The 25,614-nt window shown below is 33.9% G+C and overlaps 1 protein-coding gene across 2 annotated transcripts in view; it reads left to right on the top strand.

Moving 5' to 3' along the window:
* The window catches only part of LOC126888185 (mitochondrial dicarboxylate carrier), a 54,126-nt gene extending 28,930 nt beyond the window's left edge, over nucleotides 1-25,196 (top strand). For both annotated transcript variants that reach the window (XM_050656234.1, XM_050656233.1), the window contains exons 2-5: nucleotides 7,857-8,061; nucleotides 15,638-15,875; nucleotides 21,066-21,273; nucleotides 22,426-25,196. In XM_050656234.1, coding sequence (XP_050512191.1) covers nucleotides 7,893-8,061; nucleotides 15,638-15,875; nucleotides 21,066-21,273; nucleotides 22,426-22,665 — 855 coding nt within the window. In that variant the 5' untranslated portion in view covers nucleotides 7,857-7,892 and the 3' untranslated portion in view covers nucleotides 22,666-25,196. The remainder of the gene's footprint in view (nucleotides 1-7,856; nucleotides 8,062-15,637; nucleotides 15,876-21,065; nucleotides 21,274-22,425) is intronic.
* Nucleotides 25,197-25,614: the final 418 nt, after the last annotated feature.

The following is a 25,614-nucleotide window of genomic DNA, read 5'->3' as shown; positions in this document are numbered from 1 at the left end:
GTTGATTACTTAAATCGCCTTCAGAACCGGCCTAAATGGGCTGAAGAATATTCTAACCTGCAAGTAAATAAACTAGTTTTACTCAAGGAAGATAATGTACCTCCAATGATGTGGCCGTTGGCGCGCATCATTGAAGTATATCCTGGTAAGGATGGCAAAGTCCGTGTGGTTAAGCTCCGTACGGCTTTCGGAGAGTTTATCCGATCCATTTCAAAGCTTTCTTTATTACCAAATCAAACTCAACCTTAAAACGACCAACATGCTTATTTCTAGTTTTGTTACATTCTTCCTAACACTTTGTTTTTTTTCTGTTTCTGTTACTGTGTAATTTAGTTGAAGCAGGGATGCTTCAACGCGGGGGAGAATGTTGAAACTTTATTATATAATCCAAATTCTAATCTTTGCTTTATTACGCCCCTAAAATTATGTCACATTTAATACACGATTTTGGCCTTCTTAAAAAATCTATCTCAAAAAATGAGTGACAATTCCTAAAAAAAATATTTGTCAATGTTACATATATTTAAAAAACGATAGCTTTTTCAATTATAATAGTTCATAATTAAGTCCAAATTAATATTTGGGACTTTTTTGTACAATATTAATTCTCGATGTGTCTGGCGTAAAAGCTAAACTTAGCTTTAGTAAGTGTAGTCTTTTTAAATAAACCAATTAGGAAAAAGAAGTAATTTATTCTACAACCAAGAGACGGAGAAAACGGTTTGGGAATTAATACCAAAGCGATACTTCTTCACCCAGTTATTAATGTTATCCACCTTGCGTCTCCTTCGTATATCTGTACTACTAGCTCTGTCCCATAGAGTCTTACCATCGATTTTTCGAAGGGTTTTCATCTCCGCTGTTTCGAGCCATCTTTTTGTCCTCTCTGTGTCGGGTCGTGTTTCTGCCGCGTATGTCATTATTGGTCGGATGACTGTAAATTCTGCCTTTCATTTCTTTTCCAATATTTTTATTTCTCCATATTGTGTTATTCTGGCAACCTACGGCTCTGTTTGCTCTATTCACTTGATCTTCCACTTCTGTTTCGAGCCTTCCGTAGCTAGATAGTGTGATGCCTAGGTATTTAAACTCCATCACTAGTTCTATTATCTGACCTTCCAGCTCCATATTTACATCTTATTGGATCTGCTGTTATAACCATGCATTTTGTCTTTTTTGAGGAAATTAACATGCTAAATTTTTGAATTGGTGCAGCATACGTTGTAAATCATCTTCACTTTGAGAGATTAGTATTGCATCGTCCGCATAGCAGATTATTTTAAGTTGTTTTTCTCCCGTTTGGTATCCTTTTTTAGTTCTTACTTTTTTTATTATTTCGTCCATGATCAGGTTGAACAATAAAGGACTTAAGGAATCCCCCTGTCTTAGCCCATTGCCGGCTTCAATTGGGTCAGTTAGTTCATCTTCCACTTTTATTGTGTTGTTCTGGTAGATGTTTTCTATCGTTTTAATTATTCCCTGAGGTACCTCTCTCGAGTATACCAAGTGGATAACGTCCTTTAATGTGACCCTGTCAAATGGTTTCTTAAGGTCCACGAAACATAAATATGCCGGTTTGTTGTATTCCAACGATTTCTCTTGAACTTGTCTCAATATAAATATAGCGTCAGTGCATAACCTTCCCGACCTAAAACTTTGTTGTTCTTCTGCTAATGTTATAATTTCATTCAATTTGTTTGTTATCACTTTTGTTCTTAATTTTAATGTTGTGTTTAATAAGTTAATCCCTCTGTAATTCTCCGGGTCTGATTTGTCTCCTTTTTTGAAGAGAGGTATTAGGATGCTTGATCTCCATTCTTGTGGTATTCTGTTTTGTTCTATTATTTTTTGTATTAGTTTTAATAGTTGTTTAGTTAGATCTTGTCCTCCGTACTTTAGGAGTTCGTTCGATATTCTGTCCTCTCCTGGAGATTTTCTATTTTTTAATTTTCTTAATGCTTCCTTTACCTCTCCCTCCTCGATGTTTATTTCTTCATTTGTCGTAACTTCAGGTGTTGTTGGTTCATTTTTGTCGCCTTTAGCAAATATAGAGATCGGAAGTAGTCTGCCCATGTTTCCTTCTGAATGTGTTTCGCTTTTATTAATTCGTTCATCTCCTTTCTTTGCCCTCTGATCATTCTCCATACTTCTTTTTGTGTTCCGTAGAAGTCGTGTTCCATCTGTTTTGAGAAACTCTGTCAGTGCTCCCTTTTTATTTGCCTCACTAAAGTATTCGTTTCGTTTCTGATTCGTTTGTAGTGGTTGTATGACTGTTGTGTTTGTTTTGTTCTTTATTGTAAAAAGGCTTTCTTCTTTTCTTCGCATTTTATCTTAACTTCCTCTCTGAACCACGGGGTTTTCTTCTTTAATATGTGAGTATTCGTTACTTTTCTCTCTCCAAGTGATTCTGTACAATTAGTGTATCTGTACATTAAAATTATTACATTACTAAACTAAATTCCTATACATGCTAAACAGACTATAACATCTCCACATTCTCAAAAGACAAAAAAGTCATAATGAAACCGCACAGTAAAATGAGACACATTTAATGAAATGCAAACGACTTATTTCGTTTTTAACATATAAATCGATCGTTTTTGTAATAAATTTTTTACGATTTCTAACTTTGCTGTTATAATAATTGTGGCATTCAAATTAGTCTAGTAAAATAAAATTACACTACCTGTAAATCAAAATGTAAATTCGTACAGGTTGAAACAAATTTTATATCAAAGTTTAGGTGGGTACAAAAGATATTTTCAAGAAAGTATCCAAATCATAAAAGGGGATCATTGTTTAAATAATTAGAAAGGGGTCATTTTTGCAAAAAAATTACTTTTTTAATTGCTGAGGTCATTCAATTACTAATCAAAGTATATAGGATTTTTTTCTGCAAAATTGAGGGGTAAATATTTCACAGAAGGCTTACTAAAATAAATTTGACCCCCTATTTATTTAAATAATTATACATAAAACTTTAAAAACAAATTTGCAAAAAAATATTTTTAGCGTTTTAAATAACCACTATAAAATATCTTGTTTTACAGGAGAAATTGGGCTATGTTATCAGTATTAATGAAAAAAAAAATTGGTCCAAAAATATTTAATATTTTTTGAGATATTGAATTTGTTTATTAAATGTTACTCTATTTTCAATTTCAAAAACGCGGTTGTTGCCAAAAAAATATTCTCCTGTATTAAATCTTATTATTTTTATTTTTATGTATATTTTCGATAAATGTATTGATAAATTTAAATTTCAATTAAACCCCCTCTAAAATGGCATTTGAAAGTTATTCAAATTTGTTTATAAATTGTTTTTTTAATAACGTCGCGGGGATTAAATATTTTGAAATGCCGTTTCGATAATTGGATTCCTGGGAATTTTTCACTAATTAAGAAATATTTTTGTCTTTTTTTCCTCTTCTTTTTTTTTCTTGGAGTTATATTACTACGGGCCCTTTTAGGGTTAAGTTTCATTAATAATGTCGAATCTCTAAGTTGTAGATTCTAGACCTAAAAATATTAAGATTGGTCTAAAATTACTTAAATAAAATGTGGCTACTTACTGAGTTACAGGGTGTTTTATTTAAAAATTTAAAAATTATTTTTACCAAGTACTTTCAAAGGGAGACAAACAAATATGTCGGAACTATAGAGGAATATCGTTAATTAATACAACATACAAGATTATATCCATAATACTATTTAGAAGATTAACTCCATACGCAGAGGAAATAATAGGCGACTACCAAAGCGGATTCAGACCGGGAAGGTCGACTATAGACCAGATCTTCGTCCTACGCCAGGTGTTGGAAAAAAACTGGGAATTCAACCGCGATGTACACCAAATCTTCGTGGATTTCAAGCAAGCTTACGATTCTGTTAGCAGAGAAGCAATGTGGGAGACTATGGTAGAAATGGGAGTACCTGGAAAACTGGTACGATTAGCAAAGGTGAGCACGGAGAACGCTTCCGCACGAATCAGTGTTGGCAGCAACACGTCGGAGGAATTCCTCATTGACACCGGACTTAGACAAGGAGATCCTCTCGACCCCCTGCTGTTTAACTTCGCACTGGAACATGCAGTAAGGAAAGCTCAGCCACAACTGACAAACGGATTTGCCGCCCAAGGATCAAAAATACTATTAGCCTTTGCGGATGACGTGGACACAATTGCACAATCCACCAGAGATGCCAAAGAAGTTTTCACCCTATTCGAGAACGGAGCCAAGGAAGTTGGTCTTAAGGTCAACGAGGACAAGACCAAGTACATGGTGGTTACGAAGAACCCAAGACCAAGGGTTAGACAAAACGTAACAATTAATGAATACAATTTTGAAGTCGTCAAAGAATTTAAGTACTTGGGAGCGATCATAACATCTGAAAATAACTATGAAAAGGACGTGACAGCCAGGATTATTGCAGGAAACAGGGCATATTACTCGTTAAGGACCCTACTTAAATCAAAAATACTCTCAAGACCAGCAAAAATAAGAGTATATAAGACAATAATTCGTCCCACAATAACGTATGGAAGCGAAACCTGGACTCTGAATCAGCGGGAAACAACAAAATTACTGGTACTTGAAAGAAAGATACTGCGGACTATCTATGGGCCTTGCAGAGAAGAGACAACAGGAGAATGGAAAAGAAGACACAATGATGAACTCCAGACAATATACGGAGATGAAAACATAGTACGCTACATTAAATCAAACAGAATACGATGGGCGGGTCACGTACTAAGATCAAGTGACGAAAGACTTCTAAACGCCACATTCTGGGAAAGGCCCGATGGAAAAAGGTCAGTTGGTCGCCCAAGAAAGAGATGGAAGGACGCAGTAGCCAGCGATCTACGCAAAATGGGAGTACAGCAATGGGAAATAGCTGCTCAGGACCGACAACAATGGAGGGAAATAGTAAACGCGGCCAAGACTGACATAGAGTTGTAGAGCCAAATGATGATGATGATGATGATGAAGTACTTTCAAACTATTTGACGTATCCTTATCATACTTTGCAGAAAGTGTGGGTGCTATGCAGTCTACTAAATTGTGATAAATAAAAGTGTCTAGCTACTACCAGAGGCGTACGACAGGGAATAGTTAATGGCTGACCCTTCCCAAATTCTACGCCACTGAGGGAATTACTATTTTAGCGAAATTTTTCGATTCTCCAATACCTTCTATGTAAATAATATACTCTTTACTGGTAACGATTAAGTCATTAGTTTTCGAGATATTGGACGTTAAAAATGAAACGGCATAGTTATTTTGATTCATTCATTTTAAACTTCCAATATCTCTCGAACTGATGACTTTATCGATACCAATAAAGTTATTTACATACAAAGTATTCCTTAAAGGAGAATCGAAAAATTTCGCTAAAATAGTAATTCACTCAGTGGCGTAGAATTTGGGAAGGGTCAATCATTCACTATCCCCTGTCGTACGCCTCTGGCACTAGCTAGAAACATTTATTAATCACAATTTAGTAGGGTGTATAATAACTACACTTTCTGCCAAGTATGATAAGGATACGTCAAATAGTTTTAAAGTACTTGGTAACAATAATTTTTAAATTTTTAAATAAAAAACCCTGTAACTCAGTAAGTAGCCACATTTTATTTAAGATATTTTAGTTAAATCTTAATATTTTTAGGTCTGGAATCTACTACTTAGAGATTCGACATTCTTAATAAAATTTAACCCTAAAAGGGCCCGTAGTAATATAACTCCAAGAAAAAAAAAAGAAGAAGAAAAAAGACAAAAAATTTTGTTAATTAGTAAAAAATTCCGAGGAATCCAATTATCGAAACGGCATTTCAATATACTTAATCCCCGCGACGTTATTAAAAAAACAAATTATAAACAAATTTGAATAATTTTCAAATGCCATTTTAGGGGGGAGTTTAATTGAAATTTGAATTTATCAATACATTTATCGAAAATATACATAAAAATAAAAATAATGAGATCTTAAGCAGGTGAATATTTCCTTGGCAACAACCGCGTTTTTGCAATTGAAAATATAGTAACATTTAATAAACAAATTCAATATATCAAAAAATATTAAATATTTTTCGACCAATTTTTTTTTGCTTAATACTGGTAGCATAGCGCAACTTAATCTGTAAAATAAGATATTTTATAGTGCTTTTTTTTTATTAATGGCTTTGACGGAGCCAATTAGCCAGACTATTTGTGTTTTTTTGTATGGTATTACAATAACAATTTTAAGTTAATATCTAAGCCTACTTATTATCTAAATTTACAGAGTGTTATACTATATTAATGGATACATTTTTCAATTTTGTGTGATATTTTTACAATTTTATAATTTTATTATCTAAGCCTATTTAAAATTTAAATTTACAGGACGTTACATATTCGTAAAGACATTGTAACGTCTGCTTAGTTTTTGGAAAAAGAATTTCGTTTAAATTGACAGGTAAAGGACAATTTAGATCAATTAACTTTTCATACATTACTTTAATATTTTGTCTGTACAGTCCACACTCCAATATGAGGTGCTGTAGATCTCCCATTCCACCACAGGCGCAATATGGGTTATCACTGATACCTATGCTGTGTTTGTATGCTGGGGTTAGTGCGTGATTTGACCTCATTCTGTTTATTGTTTTTATAAATAGCCTATTTGATTCTTGTTTAAACCATCTCTCATTGGGAATTAGTGCTTATTTAAAACGCTAAAAATAATTTTTTGCAAATTTGTTTTTAAAGATTTATATACAATTATTTAAATAAATAGGGGGTCAAATTTAATTTAGTAAGTCTTATGTGAAAGATTTACCTTTCAACTTTTGCAGAAAAATCCCATAGACCTTCATTAATAAGTGAATTACCTCAGCATTTAAAAAGGTATTTTTTTGCAAAAATGACCCCTTTTTAATTATTTAAACAATGATCCCCTTGTATGATTTGGATACTTTCTTGAAAATATCTTTTGTACCCACCTGAACTTTGATATAAAATTTGTTTTAACCTGTACGAATTTACATTTTGACTTTTTTTATTTTATTAGGCTAAATGTACACTCTGTATTTTTACATAGGTACGTTTCAATCTGAATCGGCTATCGGCTGGGACTAGTTTATTAATGATAAGTGATAAATGATAAACAACACACACCCAAAACGCTGATTAGGTAAATTCGAATTTATTAGAAATGAATTAAAATAGGAAATGTTGCATATTTATGGAAGACAAAAATGTCGGGAATTTCCAGCCGTAATAATCCCAATTACTTCTTTCTACGAAATTGATTAAGCAGCCAAGTATTGTAAAACCCTTAGCAATTAAGATGGTTGGGACCGAATTTACTCATTGACAAAAGGGTAGAAAGTTTTTAATTTAATCTGCTACCTGCCGGGACCCAATTTACGATCACCCGGCAAAATAACGCAAAAGATGGAAAACACCTTAAGTTGTGAGATAAAAAGAGATGAAATTAGTAGGGGTGGGAAATTTAGCGATAGAAACCTCTAAATTGACATTATATTGATTGTTTCCCACCTTTAGACGTATCAGACGAGTATGTCAACTAAAACTGTCACTGCCACAGTGGTAGTTTCCAAACTCGTCCGATAGGTTTGAAGGTGGGAAACAATCAATATAATGTCAATTTATAAATTTCCCACCTTTACTAGTTTCACCTCTTTTTATCTTACAACTTAATATGTTTTCAATATTTTACGTTATTTTGCCGGTTATTAGTGCGCTCATCACTGTATACTGCCGGTTCCGTATAATTTTTATCTGCGTGTTCATTACTTCATAGCGAGAAAATCACATGTAGATATATTTTCATTTTTTATTCTTTTCGTTTAGGCAATAGCAGAAAAAACTTTATAAATCCTTACTAAGATGACAGAGAAAGAAAACAAATTGGCCAGATGGTACTTCGGAGGTTTGGCTTCAGCAGGAGCAGCTTGCTGTACTCATCCTCTAGATCTTATAAAAGTGCATTTACAAACACAACAAGAGGGCAAACTTTCCATAGTTGGTCTGACGATAAATATCGTCAAAAAACAAGGTAAGAAGCATTCATTTTAGCTAAGAGCTTTGGTTTTAGTAAATATAGTGAAAGACACCTACATTGTAATAATTTTTAATATAAACTCTTATTATACAGTGCGCTGGAATAAGTGTTACCCCCCTTATTAACTTATTTATTTTTAGCACATAAGCAAAACACTCGGATAGGTCGATTTTTAAAATAATCATAGTATATTATAGCATCAATGTTTCGAACTTACGCCATCCCTCTTCAGGTGACAGGCATAACTTTGATTTTTTTAAATGGGACAGTACATCATGTGACACCTCATTTAAAATCTTTTGAAATACTGATTAGAAAAATGTAAAATACGTTAATCTTTTTTGAGAGCGTAAGCGCAAAATTTCGGTCGAATTCATTTTAAATGCATTTATGTTTTTCGAATCCTGAGAAAACTAATTAGTATTTTAAAAAACTTTAAACGCAGAATGAAAGATTACATTATTACCGAGGGCTGAAAGACCCTTGAATAAACAAAAAGTTTCTTTTAAATAATACATTTGAAATTAAAAATCTGACTAAATTTTTTATTTTTTCCACACCTGACTTATTAAAATAATCATTGTAGAAGTTGTCAGGGACTTTATTATTTATTTATTAAGCTCAACAGGCCGTGAAGGCCTAGGGCTGAAAGATTTAATTTTTCCTTACAATTACTATTACATATTTATATATAATGCTATATCCTATACTACTATAATATATACAATATTACATTTGTTTGTATAAAACACTTAATACTACACTTAACATTATAGTCTTTCCATACATTTCTTCACCACTTCCTTCCATTGTTTTCTGTCCAAAGCTTTTTCTTTCCAGTTTACAATATTACTTTGTTTTAAGTCTTCATATACGCTGTCCTTCCATCTCCTTCTTGGTCTTCCTATTCTTCTTTTTTGTATTGGCTTACGTAATAGAACCATTTTTGGCATTCTCGCCTTTCCCATTCTTTCTATGTGTCCTAAGTATCGGATTCTCTGTGCTTTGATTGCCGTCGTTATTTTTGGTTCATTATATAGTTCTTCAAGTTCCTTATTATTTCTTCTTCTCCATTGACCGTCTATTTTCACGCCTCCATATATTGCTCGTTGTATTTTCCTCTCCCATCTTTCTAAAAGGTCTATTTCTGATTTTTTAAGCACCCATGTTTCACATGCATATGTAGCTGTAGGTCTGATAACTGTTTTGTAGATTCTTATTTTTGTTTTTCTTGACACATCTTTGGATTTCATTAATGGACGCAATGCTCCATACTTTTTGTTTGCTTTTGCTATTCTTGCTTTTATTTCCCCTTCCCCATGTCCCTTTTCATCTACTTTTACACCCAGGTATGTAAATTCTGAAACTCTTTTAAATGCGCATACATTTTCTCCTTCTATCTCCAATGTGAAATTGTCTTCATTTTCTTTATCTGTTTCTCCCATTATCATGTATTTTGTCTTTTCCTTATTTATGAGAAGACCAAAAGGTTTGGCTTGTTTTATTATATTGCTCATTAATTTTGTTAGCTCTTTCTTACTTGTCGATAATAATGTTAGATCATCTGCGAATGCAATACATTGGTGGCCATTTTTAAAAATCGTTTCCTGTGTGCTTATTTTACTTTTCCTGATTATTCCTTCCAGTATTACATTAAAAAGAGTCGTTGATAGTGGGTCTCCTTGTCTTAATCCTTCCTTTGTTTCAAAATTATTTGATTTATGTCCCTTCCATGCTATTTCGTTTGTGGAGTTATCCATAGTCATCTTTACCATCCTGACGATTTTACTTGGTATGCCCATTTCTTTCATTAGTGCGTACATCTGTTGCCGCTTTACCGTATCATAGGCCTGTTTAAAGTCAACGAACAGGACGTATACTGCTATTTTATGTTCGTAGCACGTAGTTTGGATTTCTTTTAACGCAAATATTTGGTCTGTCGTCGACCTATTACTTCTGAATCCTGCCTGATATTCGCCCAATATCTTTTCCGTGTATTGATTCAGCTTTTTTCTTAAGATGTTTGTCAATATTTTGTACACGACTTCTAGCAACGCGATACCTCTATAATTTTCACATCTCATTTTATCACCTTTTTTATGTATGGGGTATATCCTTGCCCTGGTCCATTCTCCTGGCATTCTTTCTGTTTCCCATATACTTTTTATCAGGCTATGTATCTCCTTGTGTAGTCTTTTTCCTCCTGCCTTTATCATTTCCGCCGATATTTCCGTTATTCCTGGGCTTTTATTGTTTTTTAGCCCTCTTATTTCATTTTCTATTTCTTCCCTCGTAGGTGTTTCTATTACTATATGGTCATCTTCAATTTCCTGGATTGTTCCCCTTTCTTCTTCGTTTTTGTTTAAAAGTTGTGTAAAATAAGTTTGCCAATTTCTCATTATTTCCCCGGGTTCATTTATTAATATTCCTTCCTCATTTTTCATATATGGGTTATGTTTCTGATATACCCTTTCCATTTTTCTTGTTTCCTGGTAAAAGGATCTTATTTCCTTTTTTTGGAATTTTTCCTCTATCACTTTGAGTTTTTCTTCGTTGTATTTTCTTTTTTTATTTCTGCATGTTCTCTTCATAATTCTCTTCAATTCTCTATATTCTTGTGTGCTAATGTCACTATTATTTCTTAAGTTTTTTATTCTTATTTTTCTAATTTCTTCTGCTATTTTTTGACATTCCTCATCATACCATTCTTTTGCTTTTTGTTTTCTATTACCTTTAATTAATATTTCTTTACTGGTGTTTAAAACTGCTTCTTTTATGCTTTCCCACTTTTCTTCCGGGTCTGGTGTTTCTGGTTCTTCGTTTAGTCTGCTGGTTATTTGTTGTTCGTACTTCTTCTGTGTCATATTATCTTTTAGTATTGCTGTGTTGAATTGTTTTTTGATTTCTTTGTCCCTTTGATTGTCTTTCTTTATATTAGCATTTATTCTATAGGCTGCTCTTACCAAAAAGTGATCTGAGTCACATTCCGCTCATCTCATACTTTTTATATTTATTATATTATGGGCGTGCTTCTTCTCTATTAATATGTGGTCTATTTGATTTATTGTCCTTTTGTCAGGGGAAATCCACGTTCCTTTATGTATATCTTTTCTGCGTTGGTATGTGCTTTTTATTACCATTTGTCTTTCTGTGGCAAAACCTATAATTCGTTGACCATTATCATTTGATACATCGTGTTTACTGTATTTTCCTGTTATATTTTCATATATATCCTCTTTTCCCACTTTAGCATTGCAGTCTCCCATTACTATTTTGATATCAAATGCTGGTAATCTGTCATATTCTCTCTCTAGTTGCTCATAGTATGCATCTTTGTCTTCTTCGGTGGCGTCTTCTATTGGTGCATGTACATTTATTATGCTTATGTTTCGTTGATTCCCTTTTAACCTGATTGTGCACATTCTATCTGATATCGGCTTGAAATTCATCACTCTGGTTTTCCATCTTTTCTGTATGATAAAGCCTGTTCCTAGCAATCTGTTATTCCCCCCACTTTTAAAAAATACTATATCATCTATTTCTACTATTTCTGTGTCTAATTGTTTTGTTTCTTGTAAAGCTAATATATCTATTTCATATCTTTTTGTTTCTCTAATTAATTCTTTAAGTTTTCCCGTTTCATAAGTGCCTCTTACGTTCCATGTTCCCAAATTAGTTTTCATTTTCTTGTTTTTAATCCCAATCGTCTCCTTGTCCATTGCCGTTGTTGCTACCGTTTCATTTACGTCGTTTAGTTTTTTTGGTTTCTGTTTTGGTTTTCTATTTTTAAGAGTTGTTGCTGATGTTTATTCCATGTCCATACCTCCTCATTTATTTTTATTTTTTGAAATCCTACCTTGACGTTTTTTCCTTCCAATTTAGCCTCTTTTGCCTTCGTTCTGATTTTACCCTGTATCATCCGTTCATTTTTGTCCATGTCGTCATTAATATATATTTCTTTTCCCTTTATGTCTCTCAATTTGCCTTTATTTTTCATAATTTCTTCTTTGTCCGTTGCATTTTCGAGCTCAATCAAGCAGGATTTACTTCCAATTTTTCTTGCGCTTTTTATTTTTGTCTCAACTTTTAGTGCATTGCATAAAAAATCTTGGACGTTATCTTTTGTTATGTTTTGATCGTAGGTATCCATATCTACTCCCTGCAGTATTATATTATTTCGTCTTTTGTCCTTTTCCATTCTGTCTATTTTATTTTCCAATTCTTCCACTTTTTGTTGGGTTTCTCTGTTTTCCTGTTTCAGCTTTTCATTTTCTTGTCTGAGTTCCTTCATTTCCGCTCTGTACTCTTTTTGCTCTTCTCTTAGTTCCCTTATTTCCATTGTGATAATATTTAGGCTCTCCAATATTTTTTCTAGTTGCCTATCATTCCCAGGCGACCGATGTACTTTTTTACTTCTGCTATCGTCTGCCTCATCTTCCGATTCATCTCCTCTTTTTCTTGTCTTTTCGTCCACACTATACTCGTTCTCAGCCATTTTGTACGTAGCGTTAACTGGGCACACCCGTTTCAACCACGAGGAGGTATGCCCAATTATCCACGCACCAAAATTGCTTTTGTTTTTCGGCAGGTGTTTCTATTTTTTTTAAATCCGGCAACACCGCTTGAAATTTGACCAGCGTTCGCCAGTGTTTATAAGCTTATCTGTTAGCTGTTAACCTCACTTTTATTGTCCGTTTAGTATTTTATACTATTTTTTACCGTTTTTACTTATATTATTCTTGCATTAGGTAGGGCACAGTTTATACCTTACCTTTTTCACTCACTCAGCATTCAATGTTCGCTGCACCACGCGAAAATCGGGTAAAATGCAGGCGAAAATTAAAACACTTTGTTTTCTATCTAATGCCACGTTGCCATCCTGTCAGGGACTTTAGATCCTCGATAATACTGTGATATTTCATTCTGCGTTTACATTTTTCAAAAATACGTATTAGTTTTCTACGGATTCGAAAAAAATAAATGCATTTAAAAATAATTCGACCGAAATTTTGGGCCTACGCTCTCGAAAAGGACTAAAGTATTATACATTTTTGGAATCAGTAATTCAAAAGCTTTTAAATGAGGTGTCACATGATGTACTTTCCTATTTAAACAAAATCAAAGTTATGCCCGTCACCTGAAGAGGGATCGCGTAAAGCTCGAAACATTGATGCTATAATATACTATGATTATTTTAAAAATCGACCTGTCCGAGCGTTTTGATTATGTGCTAAAAATAAATAAGTTAATAAGGGGGGTTAACACTTATTCCAGTGCACTGTATAAACAAACGAAATCCAAACAGCCGAGCTTTCTATAATCAAAGGAAACGGAACGATAAGAAGAGACGTGGGGAATCTATAATAACAGTCTTCCGTTTTATACCGCTCACGTGGCTTTGGGAGTATAGCAGGGTAGTCTGCTATATCTAGGGCCTACGGTATACAAGGAAGGTAACAGGGCCAGTGCTACGCTTCAACCGCCTATTATTACCCCTGGTTTTACCCAAGGTACTCATTTTTATTCAGGCTGAGTCGACCTAGGGCCTATAAACATTTTAAAAATGTCTAGTTGTTCTTGCCGGCGGTAGGATTTGAACTCCGGACCACCGGCACGCTAGCCTAGCACACTACCACTCGGCTACGCCGGCCCCCCGTGGGGAATCTAAAACTTGCATTCCACAACACGTCAATCTATCTACAGGAGGAAAAATGAAAGAATACCCATGAACGAACATATAAAACACGCTGTATTTTTCTGTCACCGTGTCACACAAAAAATTGGCCAGCGCAAGTACATGTAATCATTATTATTACATGTACTTGCGCTGGCCAATTTCTTTTGTGACACGGTGACAGGAAAATACAGTGTGTTTTATATGTTCGTTCATGGGTATTCTTTCATTTTTCCGACTGTAGGCAAAATTCCAACGAATTTAATTCCTAGTACTCAGTTTTGTGAGTGTTCTTCTTGTAGTTACTTCTCCTATCGGAGATTGGCAATCATCGCAGCTATCCGTACCTTATTGGAGGCTGTTCTGAAAATATCTACTGAGCTGCAACCATACCACTCTCTTAGGTTTCTCGGCCAGGAAATTCTTCGTCTTCCTATGGATCTTTTACCCTTAATTTTACCTTGCATTATGAGCATTATGGACGGAGCCTTCTTCATGACGGAAGAAATCAAGCGAAGGATAATCCTAGCGAACAAATGGTATTTTGGACTGAGTAGACATATGAGAAGCAGAAACAAGCTAAAAAACAAAAATATCCGTATAAAAAACCCTTATACAACCAGTGTTGACATATGGATCGGAGACGTGGACCATCTCCAAGGCAGATGAAAACCTTCTGCTTATATTTGAACGAAGTATTCTGAGAGGAATTTTCGGTGGCATCTGTGAAAATGGTATTTGGAGGAGGAGGTACAACTACGAGGTATACCACAGATATAAACATATATTTGGTGGTCAAGACGTAGTATCTTTTATAAGAATAGGAAGACGAAGATCGGCAAGACATCTAGCAAGATCACAGCATAACAACCCTCCTAGAAGAATCGTTATACCACAACCTGTGGGAAGTAGAAATAGGGGTAGACCAAAACTTAGATGGAAGGATGGTGTAGATGAGGATGGGAGAAAAATAGGCGCAGCAAACGCAACGGTTGGCAATGGATAGGACTGACTGGCGTAATAGACTTGGGAAGGTCGAGGCTCTTTCATAGGGCTGTAGCACCATCGATGATGATGATGATCCTTAATGTCTCATATTTCGTACCTCTGGTAGTGGCCTAAATATTCCAGCTTTCCTATTTTGACGTTCTTTATTACATCGCAATTCTTTTGTAGCCTTCTGAACACTTCTTAATTTGCAACTCGTTGGATCCATGGTATTTTCAACATCCTTCTACAGCACCACATCTCAAATGCTTACAACTTCTTTATATTATCTACTTTTAATATCCAGCTTTCCGTTCCATAGAACAAAGTCGAGAACACTTAGCATCTTAAAGTCGTATCCTCACTATCAAATAATTTGATCAAACTGGTTTAAGCAAACTGAAAGTGACAGTTAGTGACGTCACATCCTGAGTTTTCATTGTCGATAATAATGAAAAATTTTAATTTTAAATAAAGTACAAACAAGATAGAAAACTCAATACAAAAATTTGATCAAACTAGACTGATAGTGAGAACACAGATTTTTAGAATTTCAACAAACTGCAATTGTGACGTCACTTTGACGTACTTTCGGAGTTTGCTCAAACTGTTTGATCAAATTATTTGATAGTGAGAACACGACTTAAGGCTCTTATCCTCGGCTCCAGACGACGGTCTCCATTAACAAACATTTTTTTTCTTATCTTTATACATGCTTGTCTTGCAATTTCAATGCGTGTCCTGATTTCTCTACCTTGGTCATTGTTTTCATTTACCCGGGTTCCCAGATAACGAAGGTAAAGAAAAACAGTGTAAGATTTAGTTTAGATACAGATACCACCATTCGCTTATGCACATTTCGTGGACTGTTTTTTCTTATTACATATATAGTTTTGGGTATTATTTCAGGTATTGCGGCCTTGTATAACGGAATATCTGCCTCACTTCTTCGACAATTGACTTACTCCACTACAAGATTCGGAATATATGAAGTAGCCAAACAAAATACTGAAAGCGATACTTTTGCTGCAAAAGTTGCTATCGCAGCAATTGCAGGTGGTTGTGGCGGTGTAGTTGGTACTCCTGGTGATATGGTAAACGTCAGGATGCAAAATGACATCAAATTACCTCCAGAAAAGAGAAGAAAGTAAGTGACAAGTGAATATTTTTCATGTATCTTTGTAATATTGATATGGTATCAATAGCGTGCTTGCTTATTTTTCTTCTTATTCTTCTTCTTTTTGTATAGAAATGACCTGTCTGGTCAATGTGCCTCCAGTAAGTTATTGTCGTTTCATCGTTTTCGTGGTCTTACAACTGATCGTCCTCCTATTGGGAACCGTCTCACGCCGTCCTTACTACCGAGTAATAGAATAAAATGCAGAAACCATAAACAACATGCAGATAAGTGTAGAAGAGAAATGGGAATCGATTAAACTGGCCGTACATCAAAATGCGCAGGAAGTCTTAGGATATCAAGAAGAAGAACGGAAAGAGTGGATAAGTGAAAATACCTGGCAACTTATTAGAAAAAGAAAGGACCTCAAAGCCACATTAAATAGAGCACAAAGAAGTGACGACAAAATTAAAATAGCCCAAGAATATGAAGCTGCAAATAAACAGGTAAAAAAGAGTGCTAGAGGAGACAAGAGAAAATGGGCAGAGGGAATGGCTCGAGCAGCAGAAGAAGCAGCAGCAACAAATAACCAAAGAGAATTATATAGAAACACCAAGCGTTTGGCAAACAGGAACACAAACAATAACAAACCACTAAAAGACAAAAGAGGGCAACTTCTCACAACGACAGATGAACAGACCCATAGATGGCAAGAGTATTACAAACAACTCATAGCAGAGCAAGAAAACGAACCATTTGCGCAAGAAGACCATGCAGCAGGACCAGTTGGAAACTGTTTAAAAATAAATGCAGAGATCCCAACGAAGAAAGAATTATGTAAAGCAATCCGCCACCTGAGGAATAACAAAGCAGCGAGGATTGACAATCCGAATTGTGGAAAGCTGACATTCAGGGAACAGTGGAGTTACTGGCACCATTGCTGACAGAGATATGTAATGAAGAACATGTACCTACAGAGTGGAATAATGAAATCATAATAAATCTCCCAAAAAAAGGTGACGCGCAGCTATGCGAGGACTGGACAGGTTATGTTCTATAAATAAAATACTAGCCTATATTGTACATCAAAGAATTAACGTCGAAATCGATAAAAATCTTCGCAATGAACAAGCTGGTTTTAGAAGGGGAAGATTCTGTATTGACCAGATTGCTACATCACGTCATAAAAGAAATTAAAGAAAAGAAAACAGCACTGATAATGACGTTTGTAGACTTTGTCAAAGCGTTTGATAGCATAAAACACAAAGCTCTTTGGAATATTTTAAGCCACGCGAAAATTCCACCTAAGATCATTAGAATAATACAAATGATGTATAACCGAACAACATTCCAGTTATAACATAAGGGTCAAATGACGGACAAAATAGAAATAGAGAAGGGGGTAAAGCAAGGCTGTATACTCTCACCACTACCCTTCAACATATGTCTCAACTACATTTTACAAAAAACCATAGACAGAAAAAACGGAATCCCTTGAAACTACTTAGATGGTAAGAAACTGGCCGATATGGAATATGCAGATGATATATGCCTGGACCAGATGATATGAAGAACATGCTAAGTAAACTGGAGAAAGAGGCGGCAGAAATTGGTCTCCGAATAATGTCAATAAGACAGTTGAGATGAGAATAGGTCAATTCAGACAGGAAAAATTATATATCAATCAAGAAGAAGTAAAACAGGTACAAGAATTTTGCTACCTAGGAAGTATAGTTGGCGTACATGGTGGAATCGAGGCGGACATTAAACATCGACTTAGAAAAGCACAACAAGCATTTGGAACACTCTCAAACATATGGAGGTCAACACAAATTAGTCAAAACACCAAAATAAGACTATTTAATAGTAATGTTAAAACAGTATTACTGTATGGATGCGAGACCTGGGCAACAACAGACGGAACTGTCAAAAAACTCCAAGTATTTGTAAACAGGTGCCTCCGAAAAATTTTGAAAATATATTGGCCCAACATCATTATAAATCAAAAACTCTGGAAGAAAACCAAACAAGAGCCAATTGAAATTGCAATTAAAAGAAAAAGATGGAATTGGCTGGGACACACCCTGAGGAAGGACAACGCAGATACAACAAAGAAAGCTCTAAAATGGACAGTAGCAGGACGAAGAAAGCAAAGACGACCCGCAACGACCTGGAGAAGAACAATTGAAGCTTACTACAAGGTATGAGAAAGAGCTGGGGAGAGGTAGCAGCTATGGCCAGAGACAGAGTCCAATGGAGAAGCTTCTGGATGCCCTATGCTCATTTACGGAGTAACAGGAAATAATATATATGTCAGGTCGTGTTTCACAGGCATTTGACATTATTGGTCTGATAACTGTTTTGTAAATTCTGCCTTTCATTTCTTTTCTGATGTTTATATTTCTCCATATTGTGTCATTTAGGCAACTTGCGGCTCTGTTTGCTCTATTCATTGATCTTCCACTTCTGTTTCGAGCTTTACGCAGCTAGATAATGTGATGCCTAGACATTTAAACCACCACTTGTTCTATTATCTTACCCTCCAGCTCTAATTTACATGGACTTGGATTTGCTGATATAATCGTGCATTTTTGTCTATTTTGGGGAAATTAACACGTTAAATTTTCTGGCAATCATATTAAATTTGTGCAGCTTACGTTGTAAATCATCTTGACTTTAAGAGATTAGTATCGCATCGTCTGCATAGCAGATTATTTTAAGGTGTTTTTCTCCCATTGGGTATCCTTTTTTAGTTCTTATTTTTTTTATTATTTTATCCATGATCAGGTTGAACAATAAATGATTCAGGGAATCCCCCTGTCTTATCCCATTGCCAGCTTCAATTGAGTCAATTTGTTCATCTTTTACTTTTACCTTTATTGTCTTGTTCTGACAGATGTTTTCGATTATTTTAATTATTCCTGTTTAAAAATGTATAAACATTTTCAGTTTCGTTGTAACCCGAAAATGCAGCCAGTACCATATTCTGGTTCAATCGGAGTGCAGGAAGAGTCTATACCGGTTTCGGAAGTCTTTTCCCCCTCATCAGTAATCCCATATCCTCTTCTCTCCGACCAAACCAGATAGCTCCACGAGTGCCGTCTCGGATTGCAACGAAAGAAATGTCACGGATATCTAGCGACATCTGCTAAAAACAAGCTAAGTTCTCAATTTAGCAGTACAGAAACCAACAATAAATATCGTTCTCCATATTGTGAAAATGTTTATACATTTTTAATTTATTTACTCTTTTTGGAGTACTTGGAAAATCTTCTTGTTGGAACTTTACCACGCTGAGCAGATGGGATGTGAATTATTTGAAATTCCCTCATCTTACTGTTCGTCTCGGCACCCGTATGTCTTATAATTTTTGAAAGCCGCGGAGGTAGTAACCAAAGAGATTTCCATCTGTTGTCAATTTTCTGTACTGCTCGATTGAGAACTTAGTTTATTTCTGTTTATCTTATAATGAGTTTATTATTTGTTGTCAAAAGGAAATCTATGAAAAAACTAGTTGGAAAACTTATATTTACATTATTTTACTGAAAAAAAAAACAAAATATTTAATTGAAATTGTTAAGTATACAGTATAACGTACAATAATTTACTTTTTAATTAAACTAAAAGCCTTCAGTGGAGCATAATAGAAAACACTGTATTGAATTGGGGGAGGACTATGTCAAAAGTTGGATTATTTAAGGCAGAAGAAGAAGAAAACGCTTCAGTGGCTGTCAACAAATAACCTAATATTTATGAAACAATAGGTATACGTTTTAAAAATGACTTACCTGAAAAGTGGTAATGTTGCGGTCTTCGAACTTCTGCGACCACAAACAAGACACCTAAATAAATGGCATTTTACTTAAATATTAACCCTCAAAAATAACAACACAGACGCTTTTAAGAAAAGCAGAAGAATGAGACGAATTTGCAATGGTTATAAGCCAACTTCATTAGTGGAGTCAACACTAGAAGAAGAAGAAGAAGAAGAAGAAGAAGAAGAAGATGTTTTATTTAGTATCAGTCAAAGAACTTTAGGTGTGGACTTTTAAATTAAATCATATAGAATTATACAGGGTGTCCCGAAAAGATTGGTCATAAATTATACCACACATTCTGGGGTCAAAAATAGTTCGATTGAACCTAACTTACCTTAGTACAAATGTGCTCATAAAAAAGTTACAGCCATTTGAAGTTATAAAATGAAAATAGATTGTTTCAATATATCGAAAACTATTAGATATTTTTTTATTGAAAATGGACATGTATCATTCTTATGGCAGAAACATGTTAAAACAAAATTATAGTAAAATTTGTCCACCCCATAAAATATTATGGGGGTTTTGTTCCCTAAAACCCCCCTAAACTTTTGTGTAGCTTCCAATTAATTCATTATTGTGGTACCATTAGTTAGACACAACGTTTTTAAAACTTTTTTGCCTCTTAGTATTTTTTCGATAAATCAGTTTTTATCGAGATACGTATTTTTTTTTAATATATTTACATAAAAATTTTATGGGGGTTTTGTTCCTTTAAACCCCCCAAATGTTTGTGTACGTTCCAATTAAACTATTATTGTGGTACCATTAGTTAAACACAGTGTTTTAAAACTTTTTGCTTCTTAGTCTTTTTTTGATAAGTCACTTTTTATCGAGAGGTGGCTTCTTTTTCAAAATATACCTAAAAATGTAAGTTATAAATAAATTTTCAGGTTATTAACAGGTGTCTATAATCATACTTAACCATATATGTACAAATATGTGGTGGATTCGACAAATATTCAAAATATCTCGATAAACTCTGGCTTATCAAAAAATTACTAAGAGGCAAAAAAGTTTTAAAAACATTGTGTTTAACTAATGGTGCCACAATAATAATTTAATTGGAACGTACACAAAAGTTTGGGGGGGGGGGTTTAAGGGAACAAAAACCCCATAAAATTTTTATGGGGTGCACAAATTTCACTTTAATTTTTTTTAAGATGTTGCTGCCATAAAAATTCCAAATGTCCATTTTCAATAAAAAATCGCTAAGAGTTTTCGATATATGAAAAAAAATCGATTTTCATTTTGTAACTTCAAAGGGCTGTAACTTTTTTTGTGTGCACTATAGTATATACGTCAGTGAGGTACAATCAACCTATTTTTGACCCCAGAATCTGTGGTATGACCAATCTTTTAGGGACACCCTGTATACCTAATAACGTACTTTCTGTTTCAGCTATAAACATGCTATTGATGGACTAATACGGGTATACAGGGAAGAAGGAGCCAGAAAACTATTTTCTGGCTGTTCCATGGCCACATCTAGAGCAGTATTTATGACGATAGGTCAACTGTCATTTTATGATCAAATCAAAAAGACATTGTTGATGACTCCATACTTCTCTGACAATTCGCTGACTCATTTCTTGTCTAGCCTTAGCGCGGTAAGTCTATACTTCATCAGTTAATCCTAAACTAAATCAATTAGGCCTAGATTAGTATAAAAATATACAGTAAGTTCCACGCTAGTAGACACGGATACCTATTTGCTAGGCTTATGAGCTAATCCGGCCCGTTATCACATGTGAATATCATGTCTGTCATGTCATGTGAGTGTCAGGATCATTGATAATAATGTAGGTATATTGTTCGTCCGCTATAACTTTTCCCATGCGTCACGATTCATTTTCAAACAAATTAAGTCAAAACATAAAGTGAAACGAACGTCGATGTGTATATACATTTTGTATACTGTATACTATATACTACACACATCGGCGTATAGGTTTCACTTTATGTTTTGACTTAATTTGTTTGAAAATGAATCGTGACGCATGGAAAAGGTTGTAGCGGACGAATAATACCTTTTTTTTTCTCTGATTCTGGCTTTGGTTTAGAACTAGAACCTTTAGCCACGTAATTGTATAACTTATCACTAAGTCAGGGGAGTAATGTGTAGTGTGTGTGTTGAGTAAGTGTCTTGTTATTTTGCAAAGTCGACGTCATTGTCTTTGCAAAGAGACGCTAATTGTTTCCGAACGTCTGCGGTCCCTCCGGTGAGTACCGATCCCACAAGGACAGAAACTATCTTTCATTTATTAATTTATCGAATAATACCTAATCATAATAATAATTGAAGCTATTAACTAGTTTTGATGGGAAATAAGCCACAATTTTACTAAAAAAATGATTTTATTAACGGTTCGACGCCATTTTTTGTATTTTGACAACGACACCCGATTTGGGCGTCGAAACGTTAATAAAATCATTTTTTTAGTAAAATTGTGGCTTATTTCCCATCAAAACTAGCTAATTGCAAAAATGCCACAAGAAAATAGCTTCAGAACAACAATAATTGACGCTAATAATGAAATTACATTAGTATTGTTAATCTGCTTTAAAATAACTTTACTGAAACACCAACAATATTATAATACTTTATGACTTAGACATTTCTGGGTTATTCCATGACATTTAGCGCCAGGTGTAGCCCAGCTCCAGGACTGTATTAGCTCAATTGTGCCCATGTGTCTACTTGTGTGGCGGTTACTGTATACTTACGCTTACAGTATAATAAAAGGGATTTTGTGTTCTAGGGCGCTATCGCTACTACTCTAACTCAACCCCTTGACGTCTTAAAAACAAGATCCATGAACGCCAAACCTGGTGAATTCAAATCTTTAGGCGATTTAATACTGTACACTGCCAAATTGGGACCGGCAGGCTTCTTCAAAGGCTACATTCCGGCTTTCGTCAGACTAGCACCTCAAACGATATTGACGTTTATGTTTTTAGAACAACTACGTCAAAATTTCGGGTATTATCCGCAAAAATAGACCAGTTGATAAGTAGATAAAATCAAGTTATGGTCATCAATTCAGAATTCAATCGTAAGTAGGCAACACGTAATACACCTACAGTGTATTATGCGTTGCCCCAAATATCAATTCTACTAACTTGATAGGTAACCCCTATATAGCGTACCGTGTTACGGGTTGCCTATTTTGTTCATTGGATTAAATTTCACATTTTTAAATTGAAATTTACTTAAAATTTTATTTTCGTATTGAAATTCATATGAAATGATGTCTAATATATTTTGAAGTAGTATTTACAGTACTTGAAATAATTTCAATGTACCTGAACATCAGGTAAATACTTTTTACTTAGTACCTGTTAAAACTTATATTCCGGTGAAGTTGCTTTAATTTCGTTTAAACCAAACTAAATCCAAATTTGTTGACAGCAAAACGTTAGGTTTTCAAATTTTACCAGTGATTTTCCAAATATATCCTAACTTCTGTTCAAAATCGTATACCAAAAATATTTTTATAATTATTTTGCTTAAAATATATACAACATAATGTAAATCCGTGTGTCTTAAAGCTAAGATATACATAACTTTTGATGGGGGTTAGGAAGACAGCATTTAGAGTCTATTATTATTAAATTTGTTTTGTTTATAGCTTTTATCTGCAACTGTTCATTCCATAAAAGGTATTATTTGTGTTGGTTCGGTATATTTTATGTTTGTTTGTTATATTGGTGGTCTACACTCACTAGATCTGGTTCAACAAAAGCAGCAGTACCAAAAATCGTTAGTCAAACGCTCCTATAACCTCACATAACCTCTTTGTTTCCTTAAACTCAAATTTTGTTACATTGTTGTAGTGTAATAAATGTGTAAGGTTTATTTATGATGATCTTTTTAGACCAAATATGATCTAATTATGATCAGTTCTTGTGAGTAGAGACCTCTATACTTCTGTACAGTGTCGTCCAAAGAGATGAATATATTTATCGAAGTAAAATTTATTACACACTAGTTTACGTCCTGTTGAAAAGTTCCTTCATGAATATTATTGTATTGTTGGCAGTCTGTACTTCAATGTAATATTACACATAGTGTATAATGTGTTTTATATTGTATTTAAATTCGGAAATTTGGCTAAATTTGGTTTTTGGACATATTAATGTTAATACATGAACAAAAATCAAATTATATACATTTGTTATAAACATATTACGATGTGATCGCTGCAATAAGTTCCTTTTGTCATTATATATTGCAAAAATTACCCTTATCTTCAAAAAACTGCTTGTTTCACTGATGTTAGAGTCTTACTATTCTCTAACTGTTTCTCCATAGATCACTGTGGCTGTTAAAAATGTTCTATATTTACAACCAGTTAATTAAATTAGAGCGAGAACAAATAAGTGGAAGTTTAAATTTACGTTCTACTTTTTCTCATCTAGACCATTGTTAATTGCTTTTAACATGCACCAAAAAAGGAAATTAAAACTGCGCTGCATTTAAAACTGAAATTGTCATCAGTGTAATTTCTTGAGGTTATGAATAATTAATAATGTACTTCAATGTCAAAAAATGACGCCATCGTAATGTTATAGTTAGCAAGCTATACATACTTACCGCCCTCGACACCGTAAGGTACAAGAGGACGGCTTAAGTAAGTAAGTACATACTTACCGCTTAACACATATTTGTGTTTATTCAAGTATAATTTTACGAATACTTTACCTGTGGGAATATTTTTTAGCTGTTTTGTTTGAAAATTTTTATTATTAACTATAAAACCCAGTTTTATTTACATAAAATGTCCCAGTCAAAAAAAAAACTAAAACAGCGTTGCATTTAAAACTGCAATTGTCAAAACTGTCATTTTTTGAGGTTATGAATTATTAATAATGTAGTTTAACGTCAAAAAATGACGTCATAGTAATATTATAGTTAACAAGTTATTCCTTACCATTTTTAACACAAATTTGTGTTTGATCAAGTATATTTTTCCGAATACTTTACCTGTGGGAACATTTTTTAGACGTTTTGTCTGAAAAATTTTATTATTACCTATCTATAAAACCCAGTTTTATGTACATGAAATGTCCCAGTCAAAAGTGCCAAATCTGAAACCCCCAAAAATCATAACCCCATATTTAAGTAAATGTTGTTATTGTACTTATACGCAAATAATATATAGCAATATTGTTGTTGCGTTTAAAATTTAATGTTTGAATTTGTTTTTGCAAATTTCTTGCAATATGTTTTGTTTAATGTAAAGTTTGTCCGTCGAAAAATATTTAGTTTTTGTTTTACTTTTTAAAATGTATTTTTTAATAAAAGACTGTATAAATGATTTATTTATTATACCTTGTACTAAAGGTACTTTAAACAAATAAAAAACGGTTGTACAAACAGTGCGAATTTAATTTTGGACCTATAAAAGACAAAACTCTGAATATCACATAAATTTAAGTAGTAGAAAAATTTCACATTGTTTGGACAAAGTGTTCAGATATATTATAAGTTGAGGTTGAAATTATATTTTGGCAATAAAAACAAACAGTATATAGTTGTTTTATTTCTTCTGGTTTTTTGCATAATTTTCCGTCCTGTACTGTCAGATCTGTCATATAATATATTTATAATGTAGTAATATAGTTCTGTCATTGTATCTTTGCACACGCATGAAATTATTAACGAATTAATTTGTATACTAGGTCTCTTTTTTACTCACAGAAACTAGTATCGCAATATTAAGCCGCTTGTCCATAGAAATCACAATAAGTTAAACAAGGATAAACAATACAGCATGTCTTTGATACCTGGTTTACTATGAATTTTGACGTTTGTCATTTTCAGTGACAGTGACATTAGCGCATTTGTTGTATTTATTGGTTTATTTGCATTTATTGCTTATTGGTTTTTCAGTTGGTATGTTGTCAATACCTGGGGCTTTTTTTATTCTTTAGTTTAGTGCTTTAAT

Source organism: Diabrotica virgifera, chromosome 7 (assembly GCF_917563875.1).
Source record: "Diabrotica virgifera virgifera chromosome 7, PGI_DIABVI_V3a".
Taxonomy (NCBI): domain Eukaryota; kingdom Metazoa; phylum Arthropoda; class Insecta; order Coleoptera; family Chrysomelidae; genus Diabrotica; species Diabrotica virgifera.
This window is presented reverse-complemented; position numbering and strand designations above follow the sequence as displayed.